This window comes from Drosophila novamexicana, unplaced genomic scaffold (genome assembly GCF_003285875.2).
Source record: "Drosophila novamexicana strain 15010-1031.04,08,12 unplaced genomic scaffold, DnovRS2.1 tig00000072-arrow-arrow-pilon, whole genome shotgun sequence".
Lineage (NCBI taxonomy): Eukaryota > Metazoa > Arthropoda > Insecta > Diptera > Drosophilidae > Drosophila > Drosophila novamexicana.
Genome location: NW_020824771.1, coordinates 213,205 through 232,767, shown reverse-complemented (window position 1 = coordinate 232,767; position 19,563 = coordinate 213,205). Strand labels below are relative to the sequence as shown.

Genomic DNA, 19,563 nt, shown 5'->3' with positions numbered 1-19,563 from the left:
GGGCTTTGGAGCTGTCCCAGTGCGCGCAGTTGGCAATGCTATTGAAATATTTAATTGGAATTTAACGCATACCACAACACGGCAGTCAATAAATAAAAAGTATACACGCGCACACACATACTTCTATAAAAAAAATTAAAAGAATATACATATAAACAGTGGATACATTTTGCTGGCTCGCAATAAATTGAATTACGTTTGGACTTACGCGCGCCGAGACGGGCGAGGGGATATGCCAAAGCTGGTCGACCCAACACGCGTAAGTAGCTGTGAAATTGCTACGCTTCCTGTACGACTGTCTGTCCGTAGATCTGTGGGTCTCTGCTCTGGGCCACTCTCTCGTCCGTGTGGCGAAATTTAATTTCAATTTAATTGGTTATTGATATAGCGCCCTGGTGTATGCAACGCCGCTTTGATTAATGTTGCTGCGGCTTGGCGCGTTTTTTATGGCACCTTGTAGATGGAGAACGGAGGCCGATTGCAGCCGATGGGATTGCTGATTGGAGAGTGGAGTGGAGTGGAGGCCATCAAAGCGGAGTGGTGGGAGTTTGTTAAGCCCATTGGGGCTTATGGCCCAGAAGCTTTCAGCTTAAAAGATCTAAAAATGTACGAAAACTAACAGGAAATGATTTTAAATATTTAATAGAAAGTCTCTAAAACATCATCCAGTAAAAGTTCACGGGCTTAAGCTCATTTAACTAAGCGCCGAACACAAACACAAATTTCCATCTCCATCTCCAGATTTAATTATTAAATAATGAATATAATTTGTAAAGTTCAAAGTGTGTCGGGTGTTAGGTGAAAAGCTTTTTACAAATTGTATTTTATTTACTGAAACTTGCTTTCGCACTGATCAACAGCTGCACTGTTTTTTTTTTAATTAATTTTCAATTACGAGTACATATTTTTAACTATGACATGTTGGCTTGGCTAACTGCGAAATAGTCCCGTCGTGTTGTGTTCTCTGCTGGTCATTTTATTAAATGTCATGAAACGAAATCAATCAACGTGCTGAGCGGAGATTGATGAAATGTATCTAGCAAATATTGCCAAAGCGCGTCATCAATTTAATTCCAAATTGCAATTCATGCGCGTTTATCAAATTTTACCAAATTAAAGCGCGAAAAACTTTCGACCAGATGACTCTCACTGATTCCCAGCAACGTGCTATAAATTCAAATCGATTGTAGCATGCTTAATGCGCAATATTTCATTATTTTACCTATGCTAGCTAAAACATTGAATACAATTTTATTGAATACCCTTTTATTTTAATTTATTCGCTTACAAATGAACTCATGAAACGCGTGCCCCAAAAAGTATGCTTTGAAATATTTGATGAAATTAAAGCGAAAAAGATTTCAATAACAGTTGGGTACATAAATTACTGTCAACGTCTCTCTCCCTCTCCCTCTCTCTCTCTCTCTCTCTCTCTCTCTCTCTCATTGTCTCTGTCTCTGTCTCTGTCACTATCTGTATATATCGATGCTTTTTGCCAATTTCCATTCATTAAATCAAATTCAATATTGGCCAAAGCGACGCAACGAGCGGCAGTTGCTTTTAAACTTTGGCTTGGGCGGGGGGTTTGCTGTCGAGGGCTTAGAGCTTGGTATACTGGCTCTATTTCTATTTGATTTGGCCAGACGACACTGTGGAGCATGGCACAATTCATAACTGCATATTTTTCAAATCGATATTTAACACACGAGCTAGCCCGGGGTGGGGTTTGATTTTGGTAATTTTTATTGACGTTGCATTTGCCGCACGCCACGTTGACAGCAGCCAAATTCGTTTGCAACATGGCAGAATTGAGACTGCAAAATGCAAAATGCAAAATGCAAAATGCCGGCCGTATCAGAAATCGGCGGCAACTTTTCTAATTATTTTAAATGGCGATTTGTGTCACACGCGCACCTGCTGCCAAAAACTCAATTTCACTTTTTGGATCGAAATTTGCTTTTTCTCTTTCTTTTTTTTTTTGGTGACAATTTGATTAGCATTTTGGGCTATTGCTTTCACAGATAGTTTAACTAAAGCGCATTCCATTCAACTACAAAATTTAACAAACAACAAAAAATATCATATTTACGTAATTTAATGAAACCCCGCCTGACAGGCCTCGGGCTAAACAGCACATTGTTATTCAAACTGACAGAGCTGGAAGCCCGAAAGTATAAATATATATATTAAAGCAACAATTATAATTTTTTTTTCTGGAATGCATTATTGCATTATTATAATAAATTATAATAAAAAATAAAAGCTCTAATAATTGTGGTTAGATAATTCCATAATTGATTAATAGAATTTCTTTTTTTTATGATTGATCCGTCAGCTAAATTATTCATAGAGTCGAAAATGAGTTTTAGTAACTACCAAAGCATTTTTAAATCAATCATATTTTAGACATGACTTGAAGTATTGCATATGCAGCAATCACACACACACACTCGCACACACACACGCATAGAATTAAAATTGCATTTCACGTAGGTAACTTTACGCTGCGAGTATTACAGAAATGCAATCAACTCGATGTCATTCGCAATGTTTCCCATAGAATGTTGCTAACCGAGCATGACTAAGCTACAAATACACTCATGCAATACTTTACTCTACTGTACTGAAAAAAATAATAATAAAACGAAAACAAAAAGGCGCCCACGCGGATTTACAATAAAAATCAATTGCCAGCTGGGCTCTGAGCAAATGGGGTTTTCCTGGCAATGCCAAGCATTTTCCGCGAGTATTTTGATTGGCATACTCAGAGTCCCGCAAACGAAGCAATTGAAATGCCAAACAGTGGTAAATAAAAATATGTAGCGCACATGAATTTCAAATATTTTTTCAACATGACGCGCGACACGCGGCCCTAATTGCGTATCTGGTACGGGAAGTTTGGCTTCGAGTGCAACGCTTCGTATGAGCAATATTTCGCAACATTTAACTAATTGAGACAGCGAGCGTGGCGTATACAAAATTCACTTAAGGCACACACACACACACATAATTCGATTGACGAAAATTGTTAAAAGTCTAGAAAGATTGATATAGAGGCACCCACTGGGGTGGTTCCTTGACGGTGGTGCAGCTGCTTCTGCTGCTATTTGGCGGTTTTGTCTACGTTGCTGCACTGACAAACTTGTTAACAAACATCAAAAGCAGCAATTAAAATGTAATTACACGTTACCCGCCAAATCGAATTAAAAAATCAACGTTCAAAGCTAAGTAAGTAGAGTGCTTCGGCAGAGAGTAGGATCCGTAACTGGGTCGGGGGCTTGGCTAGGGAATTGTGCATGTCGTGCTGGTAGGGCTGGTGGCTCGTGGCTTTGATAAAGCGCGCTTTGCGCCACTCTGAAGCGTTAATTAAAAGTATTCAACACACGCTCTCTCAACATTTGCAGGTATGGATCCCAACTGGCGCCACATTATACCGCCGGGACAGAAGCGCGTGATATCGGAGGGCCAATGCATTGAGGATTGCACCGGCTATGCCTTTCCCGCCCAGGGCATCAACATTTTTGCGGTCATGATGCGCACACATCAAATCGGCAAGGAGGTTAAGCTGCGTCAGGTGAGTACTCTACTACCGTCTACTGTTTGCCCAGTAGTTCGCTTTGATATCCATTGGGATTCGGCAACGGATCTAAGCCAGAACCAATGCTAATGAGCAAACTAACTTTGCAGATACGACAAACCGAGGAGCTTCCGCCAATTGCACACGACAGCAATATAGATGTGGCCTATCAGGACTTTCGACGTTTGCCACAGTCGGTGCATTCCATGCCCGGCGATAGACTCATCGCCGAATGCATTTATGACAGTTCGTCACGAAAGGCAATTACGCTGGGTAAGTGCTAGTTCCCCCTTTCGTTTCTTGTCCCTGGAGAGCCCCCAACTATGGGTAGAGTAAATAAAAATTGCAAGCAGCCATTGTCGTGAGCAAAAGTGCAAAAATTGCAATGCTCAACCGTGTACCGGCAAACAGGCGAGTCGTCGTTATGACACATTTAAATCAGCCCAAACGATATGCGACAGCCGGCAGCAGTTCTAAAGGGAGCAAGTGCAGCACCAGGCAGCAGAACCAATGCCGGAGCCGAAGCCGGAGCCGGAGTCGGAGCCAGAACCAGGCACCGTCATACGGACTTACAAAAATAAAGAGCACGACAGCTGCCTGGCAAGTGGAAGAAGGCAAAAGTAGATGCAGTAATGGAGGAGCCGCTGACGACCTCATTGTAAAATACATAAACCAAGACATTGAAACATTTCACTTAGCACGAAACTGCCAGGTGTTAAGCGGGCTGGGTGTGGGTGCCTGGTGGGCTGAGTGTTGAGACATACAGTGACAGGTGGAGGGAACCAAGCTGAACTGACAGCTGTGCAAGTCTCCCAGCAAAGTGGACAATGTGACAGTCGGCTGAGCGAAACAAGGAGCGTATTGGTCCCATTCAAAAGCCCGTAACTGGAGAAAGCAATACTATAAAGGAACAGACAACAATGAGAAGAGTTGATCACAGTAAAAGTGCCCGCTGTTTAATTAAATTAAGTATAGCTTGAATATACTTGAGAAAAATAGGTTTAGATTCAATATTCTGAAGGAGCTCCAAGTATTCCTTAAGAATATATATTATAATAGAGCAGACAACAATGGGAAGAGCTGAGCACAGTAAATGTGAAAGGTGAATAGTTAAATGCAGTTTAGCGGGCTTCAAGAGTTTCAAGGAAGACAGATTTTAGGAATTTATTTGCACTTATATCTGCAACAGTTTTGAGATAAAGAAAATATTTTAATAGATATATTTTCGCAATGCACAAAATCCTACAGATATGCATGCTTACTAGCTAGCCAGTCGAGGCGGACACTCCCCTTTAGAAGACACAAACAGAGTACACACCTAACGTAAATTTGACTTTCTTGCTTGCTGCACACAGTCAACAACACACAATCTACAATCTAGACTAAGTGAATGAATGCAGCGGCAACAATTGAGTGCAACTCTATGGAGACACAATCGTAATAGACCATTGCTAACGATGTTGCACCAAAGGGAGGCACAGATATCGTACACAGCTAAACAGATATACGAATAGACATGCTGGGAACTGGGAACTGGGAACTGAGCAGTAAAACAGGCAGTCAGGCGTATGCGTCGAAAACATAAAGCTTCCAACTCAAATAAAGCAATGATAATGACGAGGACGACGATGGAGATGGCGATGGCAATGCCGATGCTTCAGCTACTGCTGTGCCCAGTTCCAAGCATCCTGCATCCTTCAGCCGGCTCTGACATCAATGTCGTCTTGCGGAATATTATTATGATGGCGCCTGCTGCTTTACAGCCAGCAGCCGCTTAATTTTGTCTTTTGTTCATAGCCAGTGAGGCGGCGAGTCATGGAATTGAGCGGGAAGGATGAGGTGTGGGGGGAGGTGGGGTCGACTTACCTGGCCAGCCAGCCAGGAAATTGTCCTTGCTGGTGACTGTCGCTAAAGCTGCGCGTTGTATTTTTGCATTTTGTGTGCTGTCAGCCGTGCGATATTTTTCCTTTTATTCCCAATATATACATATACTATATATATAAATATATGTGTTTATTTTGCTTTCTTTGTTTCCGTTCTCTTGTTGTTTCCGTTGCATTTCTTATGCATTTCTTTTGCTCGCTTCTTCCTTACAGGTGGCCTCACAATGAAGGAAGAAAGCTGCACCGTGCTGACACTTTACTATCCACGCCAAAAGAAACTGACAACGTGTCATTCACTACCCAGCCTGCCCACAGTGCTGCATTCCCTTGGCATCGAACAACTTGCAACGTAAGTCCCTCACTTTTATTATACAAATTTTATATAGACATATATATATATCATATGATGGAATTTACATGAAGTCGGGCGCCGCAGAGCCAAAGGCTTTTGCCACACAATGGATGCGAGCATTGAATGACGGGCTACATTTAAATTGACATTTAATTCGGCAGAAATTCAAAAGTATCGATAAAGCAAGATAGTGCACTGGAAACAGTTATTAAAGTGAACACAGCAAGTAATCGATTAATCGAATGTGTGGCAAATAAAGAAGAAACCCTGAATAATATAATGAAAGAGGAGTCGTTCAGGACAAAAGCAAGTGTCACTGGATGTCTGACTTCTTTCTTTGATTAAATTGATAGAGAAATCGCATAAAATGGAAACGAATCGAAATGAATCATATCGATTAGCCGATAATATGTCGATAAGTACATCAGACGAACTTTCTTTGGGTACAGCTAACTGTGGATTATCATTGATCCAAAGCAACTTATTCAATTTTGTCCCACTGTAGTGCGCCCTATGCACCCACCGGCGCCACACTCGACGCTCTTGTGTATAAGGAAATTCACTTTATTCCACTGTTGACTAAAGTAATTGGTGATTTAATGATGTTGTTGCATAACCAAATCACCTAACGAAGTCGCAACTACTCGAGAGCAGATTGATAGAGACGTTGAGCCAGACTCATCATCGGGTGTATGCATCGGCCTGAAGTATTTGACTAACAAACAATTGGAGAATGAACTGCTTTGTGCTGTGCGTTTTAATTGTAAATGTGCAAAAATAAATTCCAAGCCTGAGGTCGAGGGGCAGCCAAGTGAATGCTGGCTAAGCCACAACCTCAGAGCGTTTCGCTTTATTTAGAAAATATTGATTTCTATTAACGCCAAGTGCTAAACAAACAGACCACAGCAGCAGCAGCAGCAGCCAGTTCAGTCGGTTCATCCGGACGCTTCAGCCAGCTCTTGACTCCTGAAAAGCTTTTGCCGGCCCGGCTACCAATTCAAATGCGGTCGGGCATAATCACCTCGGGGAGCCCATAAATATTGTATTAAAGCGTACGCTGAAAATTAGTCGAAATTAAACCTGAATGCCAGACACGAGATTCATTTTGAATTGATGTGTACCGTGGGGTGGAGATTCAGATGGTTGCCATTCTGAAGGTTGCCTCCGACGACGGGCGCACGCTCTATTAATCACTTCCTATTGACACAAGACCGACACGGTCAAGTCAAAATCAAAGATAATTTTCTATGGTACTCCTTCTCTCGTTTTTTTTTTTCTCGATTCTTTGCGCAAATCAAAGTAAACGCCATAAATAGATTAAGCAGCCGGGAAAGGTAGAAGTGGCAAAAACAGCTCACCTAAATGAGTTATGCATCGGAAGTACAACAGCAGAAGGACCAAATAGCTGGCGCCTGGGCTGAATGTTAATGCTAAATAAATAAATAAATAAGGTCAAGCTCAAATGAGTGAAAAAACGATTAATTGGAGATTTATTTATTCTGCGCAAATCGGATGCTTGCATTCATTTTGAAAATTGATTAACGCAGAACTTAAACTGCAAAGCAATTTGAGCAAAAGCATAAAAATTCATTAGGCTTAAGTCCATATATGCATGTGTATGAGTAATTGCGCAAGTATTAGTAAGCGCCCGTCTGAGCAGCTGCGATTCGGAAAAGCTGCTGTGTCTGTGTGCGCTGTGTGTGAGCTTCGTTTAAGTGGCTTTGCATATGAAAAGTATTAAAATGGATTCATTAAAATCAGCATTAAGTCATTTTATGCCTTCAAAATCCACTCAGATTAGATCATCTTCCATAGGCGGCACATCTGATATGCACACTTAGCTCAGGCACTCTTCAGCGCTTTTCTTTGCTTTTCGCTTTTCACTCTGCTGCTGCTCTCGTTGTTGCTGTTGCTGTTGTTGTCTTCATTGTTTGCTGTGTTGTTGTAAGTGATTGTGAGGCCCTGCCATACAGTGGCTTTTTGTCCTGACACGGTCATACAATGCACACTCGACCCAAGCACACACACGCATAAACACACACACACGCGCACAGTTGAACTGCGTGTACCGAAAATCGACATGAATTGATAAAGTCATTTGCAATTGTCTGTCGTTATGGCACGCTCAGCCAGTTGTTGTTGTTGTTGTTTGACGCGCTTGTTGTTGTTTGCCTTATACAATGGCATGAATGCTTGCAGAGCTGCTGTTGTTATTGTTGTTACTGCCGCTGGTCAGTTATTATGGCTACTGCAATTTTGTAGCGCTTAATGGTTCGGCTCGGCGTTCGGTCTGTCTGTTCGTCTGACTGTCCGTCTGGACCTGGGCCTGAACCGAAAGTGCGAATGCGATATGAGGATTAAAATTCATAATGAAAACCCCAACAATGCAACGACAACAACAAAAATGAAATTGCCATAGTTGTTTTTCCACTGCAATCCAACGGGAAAGTGGGCAGGGGGCATGTATTGGGCAGGCAGAGGAATATCTGCATTTGGGGGCGGCGTCTGGCTGTAGATCGACCACAAAACCGCTTGTGCGCTTCAAGTTTAATTAAACAATGACAAAAACTAGACAATACCACAATAGACTGAACGCCATAGGTGGATTACAATTAAGTTTTTGGAGCTGAAACGGTTTTCAGAGTGCAACCAACTGATTGCCCAGCTGCTAAATATTTGAACAGCGCCAGATATTGAATGTCAGGCTTAAAGAATCGTTGTTTTATATGGCAAAGGCTACACGGCAATTGGACCACAAGAATGTTGATTATTACACCAGAAATTCTGGAGGCAGTTAATGGCTGGATCAGATTGCGTTAGTTAAATATTACAGCTATATTAAGCCAGGACAGGTTATCTGAATCTGTTCTACGGATCCCTCCTCCGATGCTTAAGCTAGTTGCGAATTATAACGAGGAAAGCAAGCAAATCCAAAGTCAAATTTCTGTTTGATCCTTGTGCAAAAAGTTCCTCGAAGCCAATGCAAATTGAAAACTGCAATTTTCGACCAGAAACAAGTTGTAAGGAGTTGAGCGCATGGACCCATAATCCAGATGATTAGAAAATTTCGATGCAGCTTAAAGCTGCCTGCAATTTATTATCGTAATTTGGTCGTCCGGTTGCAGGCCCATGAATGATAAGCTAATCATGCATTGGCCAGGCCAGTGAGCACCAGTACTAATGTAATTATGGGCTACTTGCCATGACAATCTTCGACCCGCTTGCTTATTAGGGTCGAAATTCAATTTAATTCGATACGCACAGATTTTGCGACTAGCATAGTGCAGCATCGGCGCAGCTCAGAAAGTTCGAGAGTTCGAGAGCTCGAGTCGATTGAGGGCCATATATATAGCCCAAAAATTGTTTGCAGTTCAACTGTGGCTCAATTGACCAGCCCACACACTAACGAGCAGCCAGCTCAGCTGGCTGAAGTTATGGCCAGACGGGCCACACAGCAGGACTGGGCAGAACTGGGTAGGACAGAGGAGGGCAGGAGAAGGGCGGACAGGACAAGCAATGTTGTACTCATCGTCATCGTCGTCGTCATCGTCATCGTCATCGTCATGCAAAACTCATTGGAGTCGTTAGCGTGTGTTGTGGCAGGCGGGGGGCAATGAATCCTGGCCAGACCCAAGGACATAAAGCACAATGCAGCCGCTCACAGGAGCCTCATTGTAGTGCGGCGTGGCAAGCACTGGCAATGGCTACTGTTTGGGCTTCATTGATCACACACACATTAACATACACTCGCACTCACACACACTCTCACACTGTGGCACACACACACACACATGCCCATGACCCAACAGTTATTGGCTTAATTTACGTTATACGTTTGGGTTTTGGTTGCCTGATTTTTTCACGGCCCAAATAATGTGATAGTGGTTTTCACAATTTACGCACTGGCCATGGCACCGAAATTAATTTTAATTGTATGCTCATGTGTGCGGCCAGTTTTTGTTGGCCAGTGTGTGTATGCCATCTACTTTTTTTTATATTTTTTTTTAATTACCCAACGTTAAAATGAAAGTAATTATTCAAGTTGTGCCCCTCTATTTATTTCGCTTTCGTTCACGGCCCCTCCTGCCTTTCGTGGCTGCAATTAAATTGGCTTCATTATATTGTTGTTGTTTGTTAATTGTTTAAGGCCAACTCGAATGATAAAGAGATATCTTGTGTCTTAATGGTACGCTTTGTTTTACCTTTTATCTGGGCTGCGCAGCTCATTAAGACTTCGATATCCTGCCTGATATCCTTTATTACTTGATGACTTCTTCTTTTACATTTTCTTCCATTCATTATACAACCAGCGTCCATCGATTGATGCTCTTCGTTTCCACTTCCCTTTGCTTTCATCTGCAAATGGCAAAGGATATCAAATTGCTTGACAGCACGTGGTTCGCATTTTTAATTTGTGGTTATTTTTTGCGTGAAGCAATTATTCTTAATGAATTTTTGGCAGCAGCTTGAAGCGAACAACATCTGAATTAAATTTTAATTTTAAGTATAACTCATAGATTTCTAAGAAGTTCAACCTATTTAATTCAATGATTCGCCTGATCTGAACGAATGTCATTTAATAAGATATCAAGTCCGTTTAAATTCTATTGTGCTGAGAGTTTTTGTTGGGAACTCTCAGCTGGAATGAAATTTCTCTGGTATTTTCCTAGTTCAGGATCACATTTCTTCTCATTTTAATTCCCCAATTATTTCACTGTCGGACATCTCTTCGCGTATTCTCCTCAGAACATCTTTTAGCCCATGCCTTTCTCTGAAATCTCCTAATTTAAGGTCTTAAGCCAGCGTGACTTAAGAGTTAGACCAGCCAGCGGCAGCTCGCTGGTTCAAACTCAGTAGCTTCTTGTTGATATCTTGGGATAAAGCTTTTCCTTCTCCTTGGCTAAATTTGATTTGTTCAGGCTGTATTTTGCACATGATAAGTCGCAACTATTACAAGTCTCCTAGGCATATTTACCAACTTGTCATTAAATAGCATATAATACCAAGTATGTATAAACAATTGTAAGCTACATAGAGGCACTTGCACACACGCATATAGGGACGAGAATGTCCCTTTGGCCAACAGCAGTTGGCTATTTGTGCAATTTAAGTTTTCATTTGTCATCTGCATGGCCATTGGTTTTTGCTGTGCTGCCAACTGCAATTGCAATAGGAGTTCAAAATTGAATTTCGTCCCATAAATGCACCCGCACACACACACACACAATCGCTGCCGTCATAACGCTACATAAATAAACCCATTGGAACTCGTATTGCAGTTGCCATTGCAGTTGCAGTTGCAGTTGCTGCGGCTGTTGCAACTGCCCCTTGCCTGTGCCTGTTGCCTGTTGGCTGCTGCCAGCTCCCTTTTGTGCGCGGCTTAGGATCTGTGCCCTGCAGGGCAATCCAAAAACGCAGTTCGGTGGCGCACATGTGCATTGTGATGTGGTGCAGCTATTGGATTTTATAATCAACAATGCCAAACCAAAGTGAAGTCACAGCTTTTGTCCTGCTGCCGCTGCTGCTGGCTCATAATTTTAATTATACTGAGTGCCAATGAAGTCAACAGCCATAAGACTGAAACGGCCAGCGATTGATGTGGCGGTTGCGGGCTGCGTACCATGATGGGTGGGGCGTGGCTGCGGCCAGAGGGCCAAGGGATCAGCGTAATCTATGCTCCGGCATTGCCTTTTAGCATTAGCAACAGCTGTGTGCGTTTCCACTGCATTTATATTTATTATGATACCGCAGCGGGCAGTGGAGGTTACGGTCACGTGGTGCCCGGATATATTAGAGACGCGTTGAGCGACGCTACGCAATGGTTCGCTCAATAAACCGCAAACACCGACCAACTATTGGGAAGGGGCGAAGGGAAGGGGATGCGAGTGCTCCTGTCAAAAGATACACGTATGCAAGACACAGGAAACAGGACGCAGGACGCAGCCACACAGGACACAGGCCACAAACAGAGTTGAACATATGGATAAATGCAATATTTTATTTTATATATTATTATTACGGTGTACAATGGACAGGACCACACACACACACACTCTCACACTCGAGACTCATACAAGTGGCCAGTTTTTAGTTTTGTGGGTGGTTTCTGTGCTGCGACAAGGAAACAGAGGGGGGAGGTTGCAATCAATCCGCAGACATTAATATTTTCGTGTTGCCAACCGCAAATTGTTGCGGCTCTGATGCGCTGCAGCAGCCACTTACCCATTACCCAGCCCGATGGCGCGACGGGACGCTGTCTGCCCCTGTAGATATCATACAACCCTCGGTGCGGATTGAGTGGAATCATAAATTAATTAAAAGAGATTTGTTTGTGGCTTGCAAAGGATTCTGCCACACAGTCAAACAGGAAGCAGGCAGCCAGAACAACAAAGAAAATGTGCGTTTGGCTCATGTTTTACTCTTGCTGTGTGTGTGTGGGTGTGTGTGTATGTCAGTGTCTGTGTGCGGCTTTCTGTGTGCTAGAAAATTAAAGCAACATTTTTCGTAATGCCAGCCAAAGAACAAAATTAATTAGCCTAATTGTAAGGGCGGTCGAGACGAGAGCAGAAAAAGACTATGGCCGCAGAGGTGGGCCGTGGGGTCGTGGGGTCGTGCTGCCGGCTGGCAATCATAGATGGCGCTAGCGAAACGAAGCGAAATGAATGAATAGAGGGAATGAATGAAATTAAATCAAATGAAATGAATGTATATGGAATTTATATTGCGCAAAAGATGCAGCGGCGCGGCCGGCTGTAAAGGTCGAGACTGAAGCGAAACCCATTTGAAATTAAACAACGAGAATGCAGAAAAAAGTGAGCGAGTAGCGAGTGACCTACTTACAGCGAGTAGCGAGTAATCTAATAATTGGCCATAAAAAATAAATCTTGAATAGCGGACAGGCAAGCCAGACTAATGATGGCATCAGCACAAGGGTTGGCTACAGCTGCCAAAAGGCTGCAACGTAATTCCCAGAACAAGCCAGAAAATAAACAAATAAATAGAAAAGTTAAATAGATAACAAATATATATCTAAGCCAGCTCATTAGTCATTGCACCTTCTGCAGACAACATTTTTTGAACGCATTCCCTGCAGAGTGTCTGGCCGCAGCCAGGCATTTGCTTTGAGGTTTTACACTTTTGGCCCATTTATTGGGGTTTTTGCCCGCCTGCTGCTGCTGGCCCGCTGCTGTTTGTCCTGTCTGCCCTGCATTATTCGTAGTGCGGTTTTTATTCCGTTTGGCCGCGTCACCCCTGGCATGCCCAAAAAAAAAAAAAATGAAAGTAAAGTATTTGACGCGTCACAAATGAAATCTAAAAGATTAATTAGCTCAAGTTTTTCGCCGGCCGTCTTTCCCCTGAAACTCCCATCGACAGCGAAAAGCCGGCGCAAATCTGCGTCGGCTTACCAACTTACCAATCCCCCGTCGACCCGGCGATAGGACTTGAAAATCTGCTGGCAAAGCGCCTTTTTGACGGGGGGAGGGGGCTGTAATAAATTTTAAGTCCTAATCAAAGTTGACAATAATAATAAAGTTAATAATGTTATTTTGCTTCTCTCTTCCACTTTCTCTCTTCTGCGCAGCGACTCGAATCCCGTGCTGATTTCATCACCGCCCGAATTGGCTGGCATGACATTGGAGGCACGTCTGATATCCTACGATTGGGAAAATCAATTTGGCGAATTTCAAGAGGCCACACGCAAGGGCAGCTTTAAGCCCATCTGCTGGGGAGCCAAGAATCATGTGGTGCCGGTGAGTAAGCAACTTCGATTTATCCCAACGATAAAGTCTAACCAAGTGAAAGTCTCGAACGAAACCAGAATGAAAGAGACGCAGTGTAAACAACAACGAATTGTGCATACCCTAATATGTTACTGAATTCCAAAAGAAACAACAATAGAGCTTCTAGGCAGGCTTGGGTCCAAACTGATTCTATATATGTGTGTCCATGTATCAAAGTACATTTTGCCTTAAGTTCTGTTGGATAGTCGTTAGTAATTCAGTTGGCAAGGAATGTGGCCATCGTAAGCTGCTGTCACAGTTGAAATCGCATTAACCCTTTTCTTGTCAACTTCATTTAATCTGCTCTCTGATCGCTGGCAACATTTCGCTGCTTTTGCTGCTTTACATCCATCAGCTTAATCAGCTAAATTGCTAGACAATATCTGGGATAATTTTTCTTGCTGCCATTTGGTTTGGGAGCCAGCGACACACACATACACACACAGAGATCCTAGACAAGTGCTCATTTATTCATCGTCAGGAGTACGGGCAAAAGACATTAGAGGCATCCCAGCCCAGCAGTTGGCCTACACACCCCCTCTGGCTGACTCTCCCTCTCTCTCACTCCCTCTCTCTCTCTCACTCTCTTATCTCTGAGGGCCCGGATAATGTGGCTGCAGCAAAGCGGGTAATGTCTACCGGAAACCGCACGTTATAAAGTGCAATCAATTGCAGTTGCTGGCTGCCTGATGGCTGGTTGGCTGGGCTTGGCTGCCAATGGGCAACATTCGAGTTGGTTAGCGCCACTTTACAGGCCAGACGCGGCTCGAGCAGACCACACCAGAACGGTGCACAGAGCAGAGAGCGGAGCAGACCCAACCAGGTCACATATATCAGCCGGCGCACGTACAACTTCGACAACGATCATTCTAATGGGTCACACACTAAAACCAAGTCGCTAGCCAGCCAGCTGCCAGCCGGCCACACTAATTCACGTCCAATGGCTCAAGCGATTCGTTCAGCCGGTCGACCGACAGACGAACCGACTAAGAGACTGACTCTCTGCCTGACTGACTGGCTGGCTGGCTGGCTGAATGAATGCTCCCATATGACCATGCTTCTAGTCGCTGGAAAATTGTAGGAAATTGCTTAAGTTGGGAATTGTTGCCATTTTTTCTTCATGCTACTCGCGCTGGTGGGAAGCAAAATTATCAACGCTTGAATTGTCATCGATTTTCCGTGCTATTGCGTTAAATATTGTTGACCATTTCCAGCTCGGTTTAGTTTACGCTTTACGCTGCCCACCCCTCCCCACCTCCCCACCTGCCCCTTTTTATTCTTCAGCCGTCAAGTTAATAATTCATTGGAGGCAGCCTCGAGGCATCCGTTGGCTTCTGTGACAGATCCATTGGATTTATAAACCATTGCAGCAGCGTTCAAATTAGCAGCGAGCCGAGAGTGCATAAAATAGCAGAGACAAAAAGCTTTAGCCAGCCGATAAAATAGTTTTATTCTGGGCAAATGATGAGCAAACATGTCAACCAGCTGCAGATAGAAAGGTAAATTGAGTTCAATGTACCGTAAAAATGTACAAGGCACCTTTGCAGAAAAAAAAAACAGAAAGAAAAAAAGGCAAAACTTGGCCCATTGGGCAAAGCTGACTAAAAAAATTATGAATCGCTGAAGAGTAGACAAAGGAGTCCTTTTTTTTGTAGATGCTTTCAAAGTCGATGGTCTGGAAGGCCTAGTTTCAGAAGTTATAAAAACATAAATTAAATGAACTGAATTTTTTGTTAACTTTTAATAAATGTCTAAAGTTAGCAGCATCTGGCGTCAGTCAATAGAGCTCTTAGATAAAAATCAAATGGATTGCAAAAAGCCAACTCAAAATAAATGCCCCATTATGTATATATTTATAAAATATATGCTCAAACTATATGTAAGGATTTAAGCTGCTGTTTAAAGCCTTTTTCAGCTGTCGTTTAATCTGCGTTTAGCCTGTAGATTATTTTCGAAACCCATGACAACATTTCAGCCTTTATTTAAAACTAGATGCATTTCAAATGAATTTCATTTCTAATCAGAGGGGATTACACATATGTATTTCGTCTGAAACCAACTCGCAACCCATTTCAAAGTTACACCTGCCTACAAAGCAAACATTGCCTGGCAACACTAATTAGCATAAAGCAGAAAGAAAACACAAAAAAAAAATAAAAATAACAAAATACTAAAGCATGCTCAGGATATGCGTGGCATATCCAAAAAGCTGCTGGCCAAAAACTCAAATGACCAGCGCCCAAATCAGGGCCAACCTGGCAGCTAATTAGCATGTCAAAATCCAAGAGGAATCTATAGAATCCTGGCCATACGTGGCTTAAAGCACGGCAATTAAGACTTTAAATTTATGCACATTTTATAATTTCGAGTGGCCCCGCCAGGCCGTACCCGTACATTCCTTTTCAATTATGCTGCCTGTTCCTGTCAGTGGCAACAATAACAACAGGAAGGCAATTCCAAAATACCCCAGACACCTGCTGAATACACCCACAAAGTATAAGCTGTCCAAACACACCTGCGAATGTCTGTCAAGTATTTTCATATTTAATTTTTTGTTTCTTTTTGCGGCTGGATGAGGTGTGGAGCTGTGGGTACAGCTGTGAGTTGAGTTTGGCAGCGTAAAACGATTCACAAAATGCCTTTTGAAAAATTCAACAGCCAACAAAAGCAGCAAACAGCAAACAAACGAATCGCTGGCTCCTGATTCCAACGTTGGCCCGTCGCACGATTTGCATAATATTATTAGTAAACACTCGTTATGAAGTCTCACTCTCGCTCTCCCGCTCACGCCCATTGTGTGGCACGCCCACTGGCGACATGCAGACATTCACTCGATTTAGATTTTTCGACTGCCATAAAATATTTGACCGCAGCCCGGAAAGATGGCGCACCCGAGCCCAAATCCACCCGAACCGAATTCCCAGCCCCGAGCCTCGAGCCGCACAGACCAGACCAGACCCGTAGCCATAGCCGGAGTCGTGGCCATTGCCATTGCCATTGCCTATTTATAAACACAAATTTATGCAGCGTAATTAAAAGGCAAAATTTTGCCGCTGGAGCTGGAGTGGAAAACGACAAATCTGATGGCTTCATTGTATTCTTATTGTGCTTGGAATTTGTGTAGGTGTTGTGGATTTGCGCCCTAACGTACAGATCCTCAGCGCGGCATAAAGTATGTTTAGTCATGGCAATCGTCTGGAATAACGCAAGGTTCATGGCAGGGGCAGCTTTTAATTTCAATATGGAATTTCTTCGAAGGAATATAGACAATTTTAATATGTTGCTTATATCCTTTATCCGTCAGAGCAGGCCAGATAAGTTACATCTCTTTTATGCAATAAACAAAAGTATGTATGTGCGTGTATGTTAAATATGTGAATGCAGATCAAGTGTGTAAATGCCTAAGAGGAGCCAGCAGTAAAAATAAGACAGCCTAAATAAGTTGGAGTTCAATTGAAGCTGTGAGGAGATCCTGTGCAGATGGAAGGATAGAGGATAGTGGGAATGTCATCGATCGGATTTTAAGCAGGAAGAGTTCACCCAAATAGTTACTCATATATGCATGGACATGGAGTAAACGTGCATAGTTAGATTATACTTAAAGAGAACGCAGCACATTTCGGTTTGGTTCCAACGACAACGAGAGAAATTAATTTTTTTAATTTCCTATCCGTCTGTCTGCTGCTCCGTCTCGCGCACTCTTATTCAGCTGGTGTAATATAATAGTTGGAGAAGGAAAAAATTTAATTAATGCTGTAATTTATTAGATGCAGAACCAACGCAAATGTTTCTCCATTTCCTTTTGCAGGGCTCCGAGTTTCTCGAAGGCTACAGCATAAATGTGACCAAGACCTACAAGAAGCACAAGCGCTGCAAGCCGAAGCGCCTCTTCGCGCCCATCACGGAGCGCACCTCGCCTGCGGCGGATCTCAGTGAGTTGCCGGTGCTCCATGAGCTGGACAACAACAACATCATCGAGGGAGCCGCACGCAGCAGTCGCAGCTCGGCGACTGATGTCCACGGGGGACTGAGCGGTGCCAACCGGAGCAATTGTGGCCAGTTTACCAGCTGTCTGCTGTGGCTGGGCGCCGCATCCTGGTGGCTGCTGCTGATGCTAAGGACGTGAGGAGCAGACGCATCCAATGGCACAGCAGAGCGAAGCAGCAGCAGCAGCACAGGCACCACCGTCTAACTACACTATATACATAAATACTCAACAGAAAAGAAAAGAAAAGAAAAACAAAAGAAAAATATGCAACTACAACTCTTTAACTATAAATGACAGCTCTTAATCCTACTACAATACAAGTACAGACAACAACATCAAGCAAAGCAAACACAAATAACAAAATACGAAAAGAAAAACAAAACAAAAAGTTTATGAAAAAATTGCAGAACTATTAATTATTTATAATAAGCTCCCAATCTAAATCCTCTCTCTCTCCCATTCTCTCTGTCCTGCTGTTTCCTCCTGTTTATTTATGCCAATTCTCGCAAATTTTGTTATTTTTGTTCTAGCTTTTAGTAAATTATTAATGATTTTTTTAAGGTACTTTAAGCAAAAACAAAAACCCTAAAAAAAACGAACAAAAAAAAAACAGAAAAAAAATAATAAAATATTCGCGTACCGCATTTTAAAAACCGAAAAGCAATAATTAGTTGTTGTTGTCGTTATATATGATATACAAAATAAAAATAAAAGAAAAGCAAATATATATAGAATGATACGAGTACGTATAATAACAAAAAACTAGCGCAGTCATTCCTTCTACATAATAGTTTTATTATATAGCATATATATATATAAATATATATAGGGTCTGACTTATGTAAAGCTTGAACGTCTGATGATTTTTGTTGGACATTGCAAGACACAATCGCAAATGAAGAAATTCAGAAAAACCACTTGAGCAAAGGCATAGATATAGGCAACTAAACTAAACCACAAGCATAAACATACATACTCGTATATAGTTCGTAAAGCATAACACATAATTAAATCCCAGTTAAGTTTAGTCACTTGTAGTGCGCGCAAACTAAGGAACTAAGTTCGGAGCGTAGAAAGGAATGAATGGGAAGAAAAATAAGCCTACATACATTACACATATAACATTTATACGTCCATATATAAAAAAAAAAAAGAGCAAACAAACAACTAAGTAACACATTTATTTAGTTGAGGTTTGAAAAGACTTGCGACTTTACTTTGTTTAATTGAGAAATGGCGTAATAGTCTAAGAAGAATAAAAAAGGAAGCAAACTCTGCACCAGGTGTGATGATGATAAACATGTTTAAATTAACTATAATTTTTCAAACAGATAGAAAGGTTTTAGGGTAGAAAACCAGATAAACAAGTTTCGGCATTATGAGATATACAACAATATTATGTTAATTCATTTCCTTTGCTAGGTTTGGGCAACTTAACGATAATATATTCCCCAAGCTTGAATATCCCTACACACTTTTTGCTCCTGCTGTCAAAAATATTAAATAAAAATAACATTTTTATATGCAACTATCCACTATTATCGCCATTTGCCCAAACCTAGCGCTCAATGTATATTTTTGTTAATTTATGTGACTATAAACACTCGCTTTAACTGCATATTATTTATATACTATATGTATTACTAAGTTGTATTCAGTTACTATTCAAACTCAACTCATAAAATGCTCTACACTCAAAGTGTTGCCTTTCTCACTCTTTTACATATATAAATATATATATATGTATATAAATGTATCTATAAATATATATATCCAAATATATAGATATAGATATATTTATATACATCATTCAACTCTCTCTCTCTCTCTCTCCTAGCTATAACTAATTGTATGCTAAATCTAAGTTGTATATACTTGATACTCGTTAAGGCAACTTCTAAGGCAATTGATGCGTCATTTTAGGCAAAAGACAAATACTCGGTTTTCGGTCAGATATTTCGCGAATGAGAGGAGCTAAGCAT

General features: G+C 41.9%; 1 protein-coding gene across 1 annotated transcript in view; it reads left to right on the top strand.

The window, feature by feature from the left end:
* The window catches only part of LOC115771552 (MOXD1 homolog 2), a 125,950-nt gene extending 108,010 nt beyond the window's left edge, over window positions 1–17,940 (top strand). The window contains exons 7-11 of the mRNA XM_030717297.1: window positions 3,405–3,574; window positions 3,688–3,850; window positions 5,674–5,809; window positions 13,395–13,563; window positions 17,402–17,940. Of these exons, the coding sequence (XP_030573157.1) occupies window positions 3,405–3,574; window positions 3,688–3,850; window positions 5,674–5,809; window positions 13,395–13,563; window positions 17,402–17,719 (956 nt within the window). The 3' untranslated portion in view covers window positions 17,720–17,940. The remainder of the gene's footprint in view (window positions 1–3,404; window positions 3,575–3,687; window positions 3,851–5,673; window positions 5,810–13,394; window positions 13,564–17,401) is intronic.
* The last annotated feature ends 1,623 nt before the right edge of the window (window positions 17,941–19,563 follow it).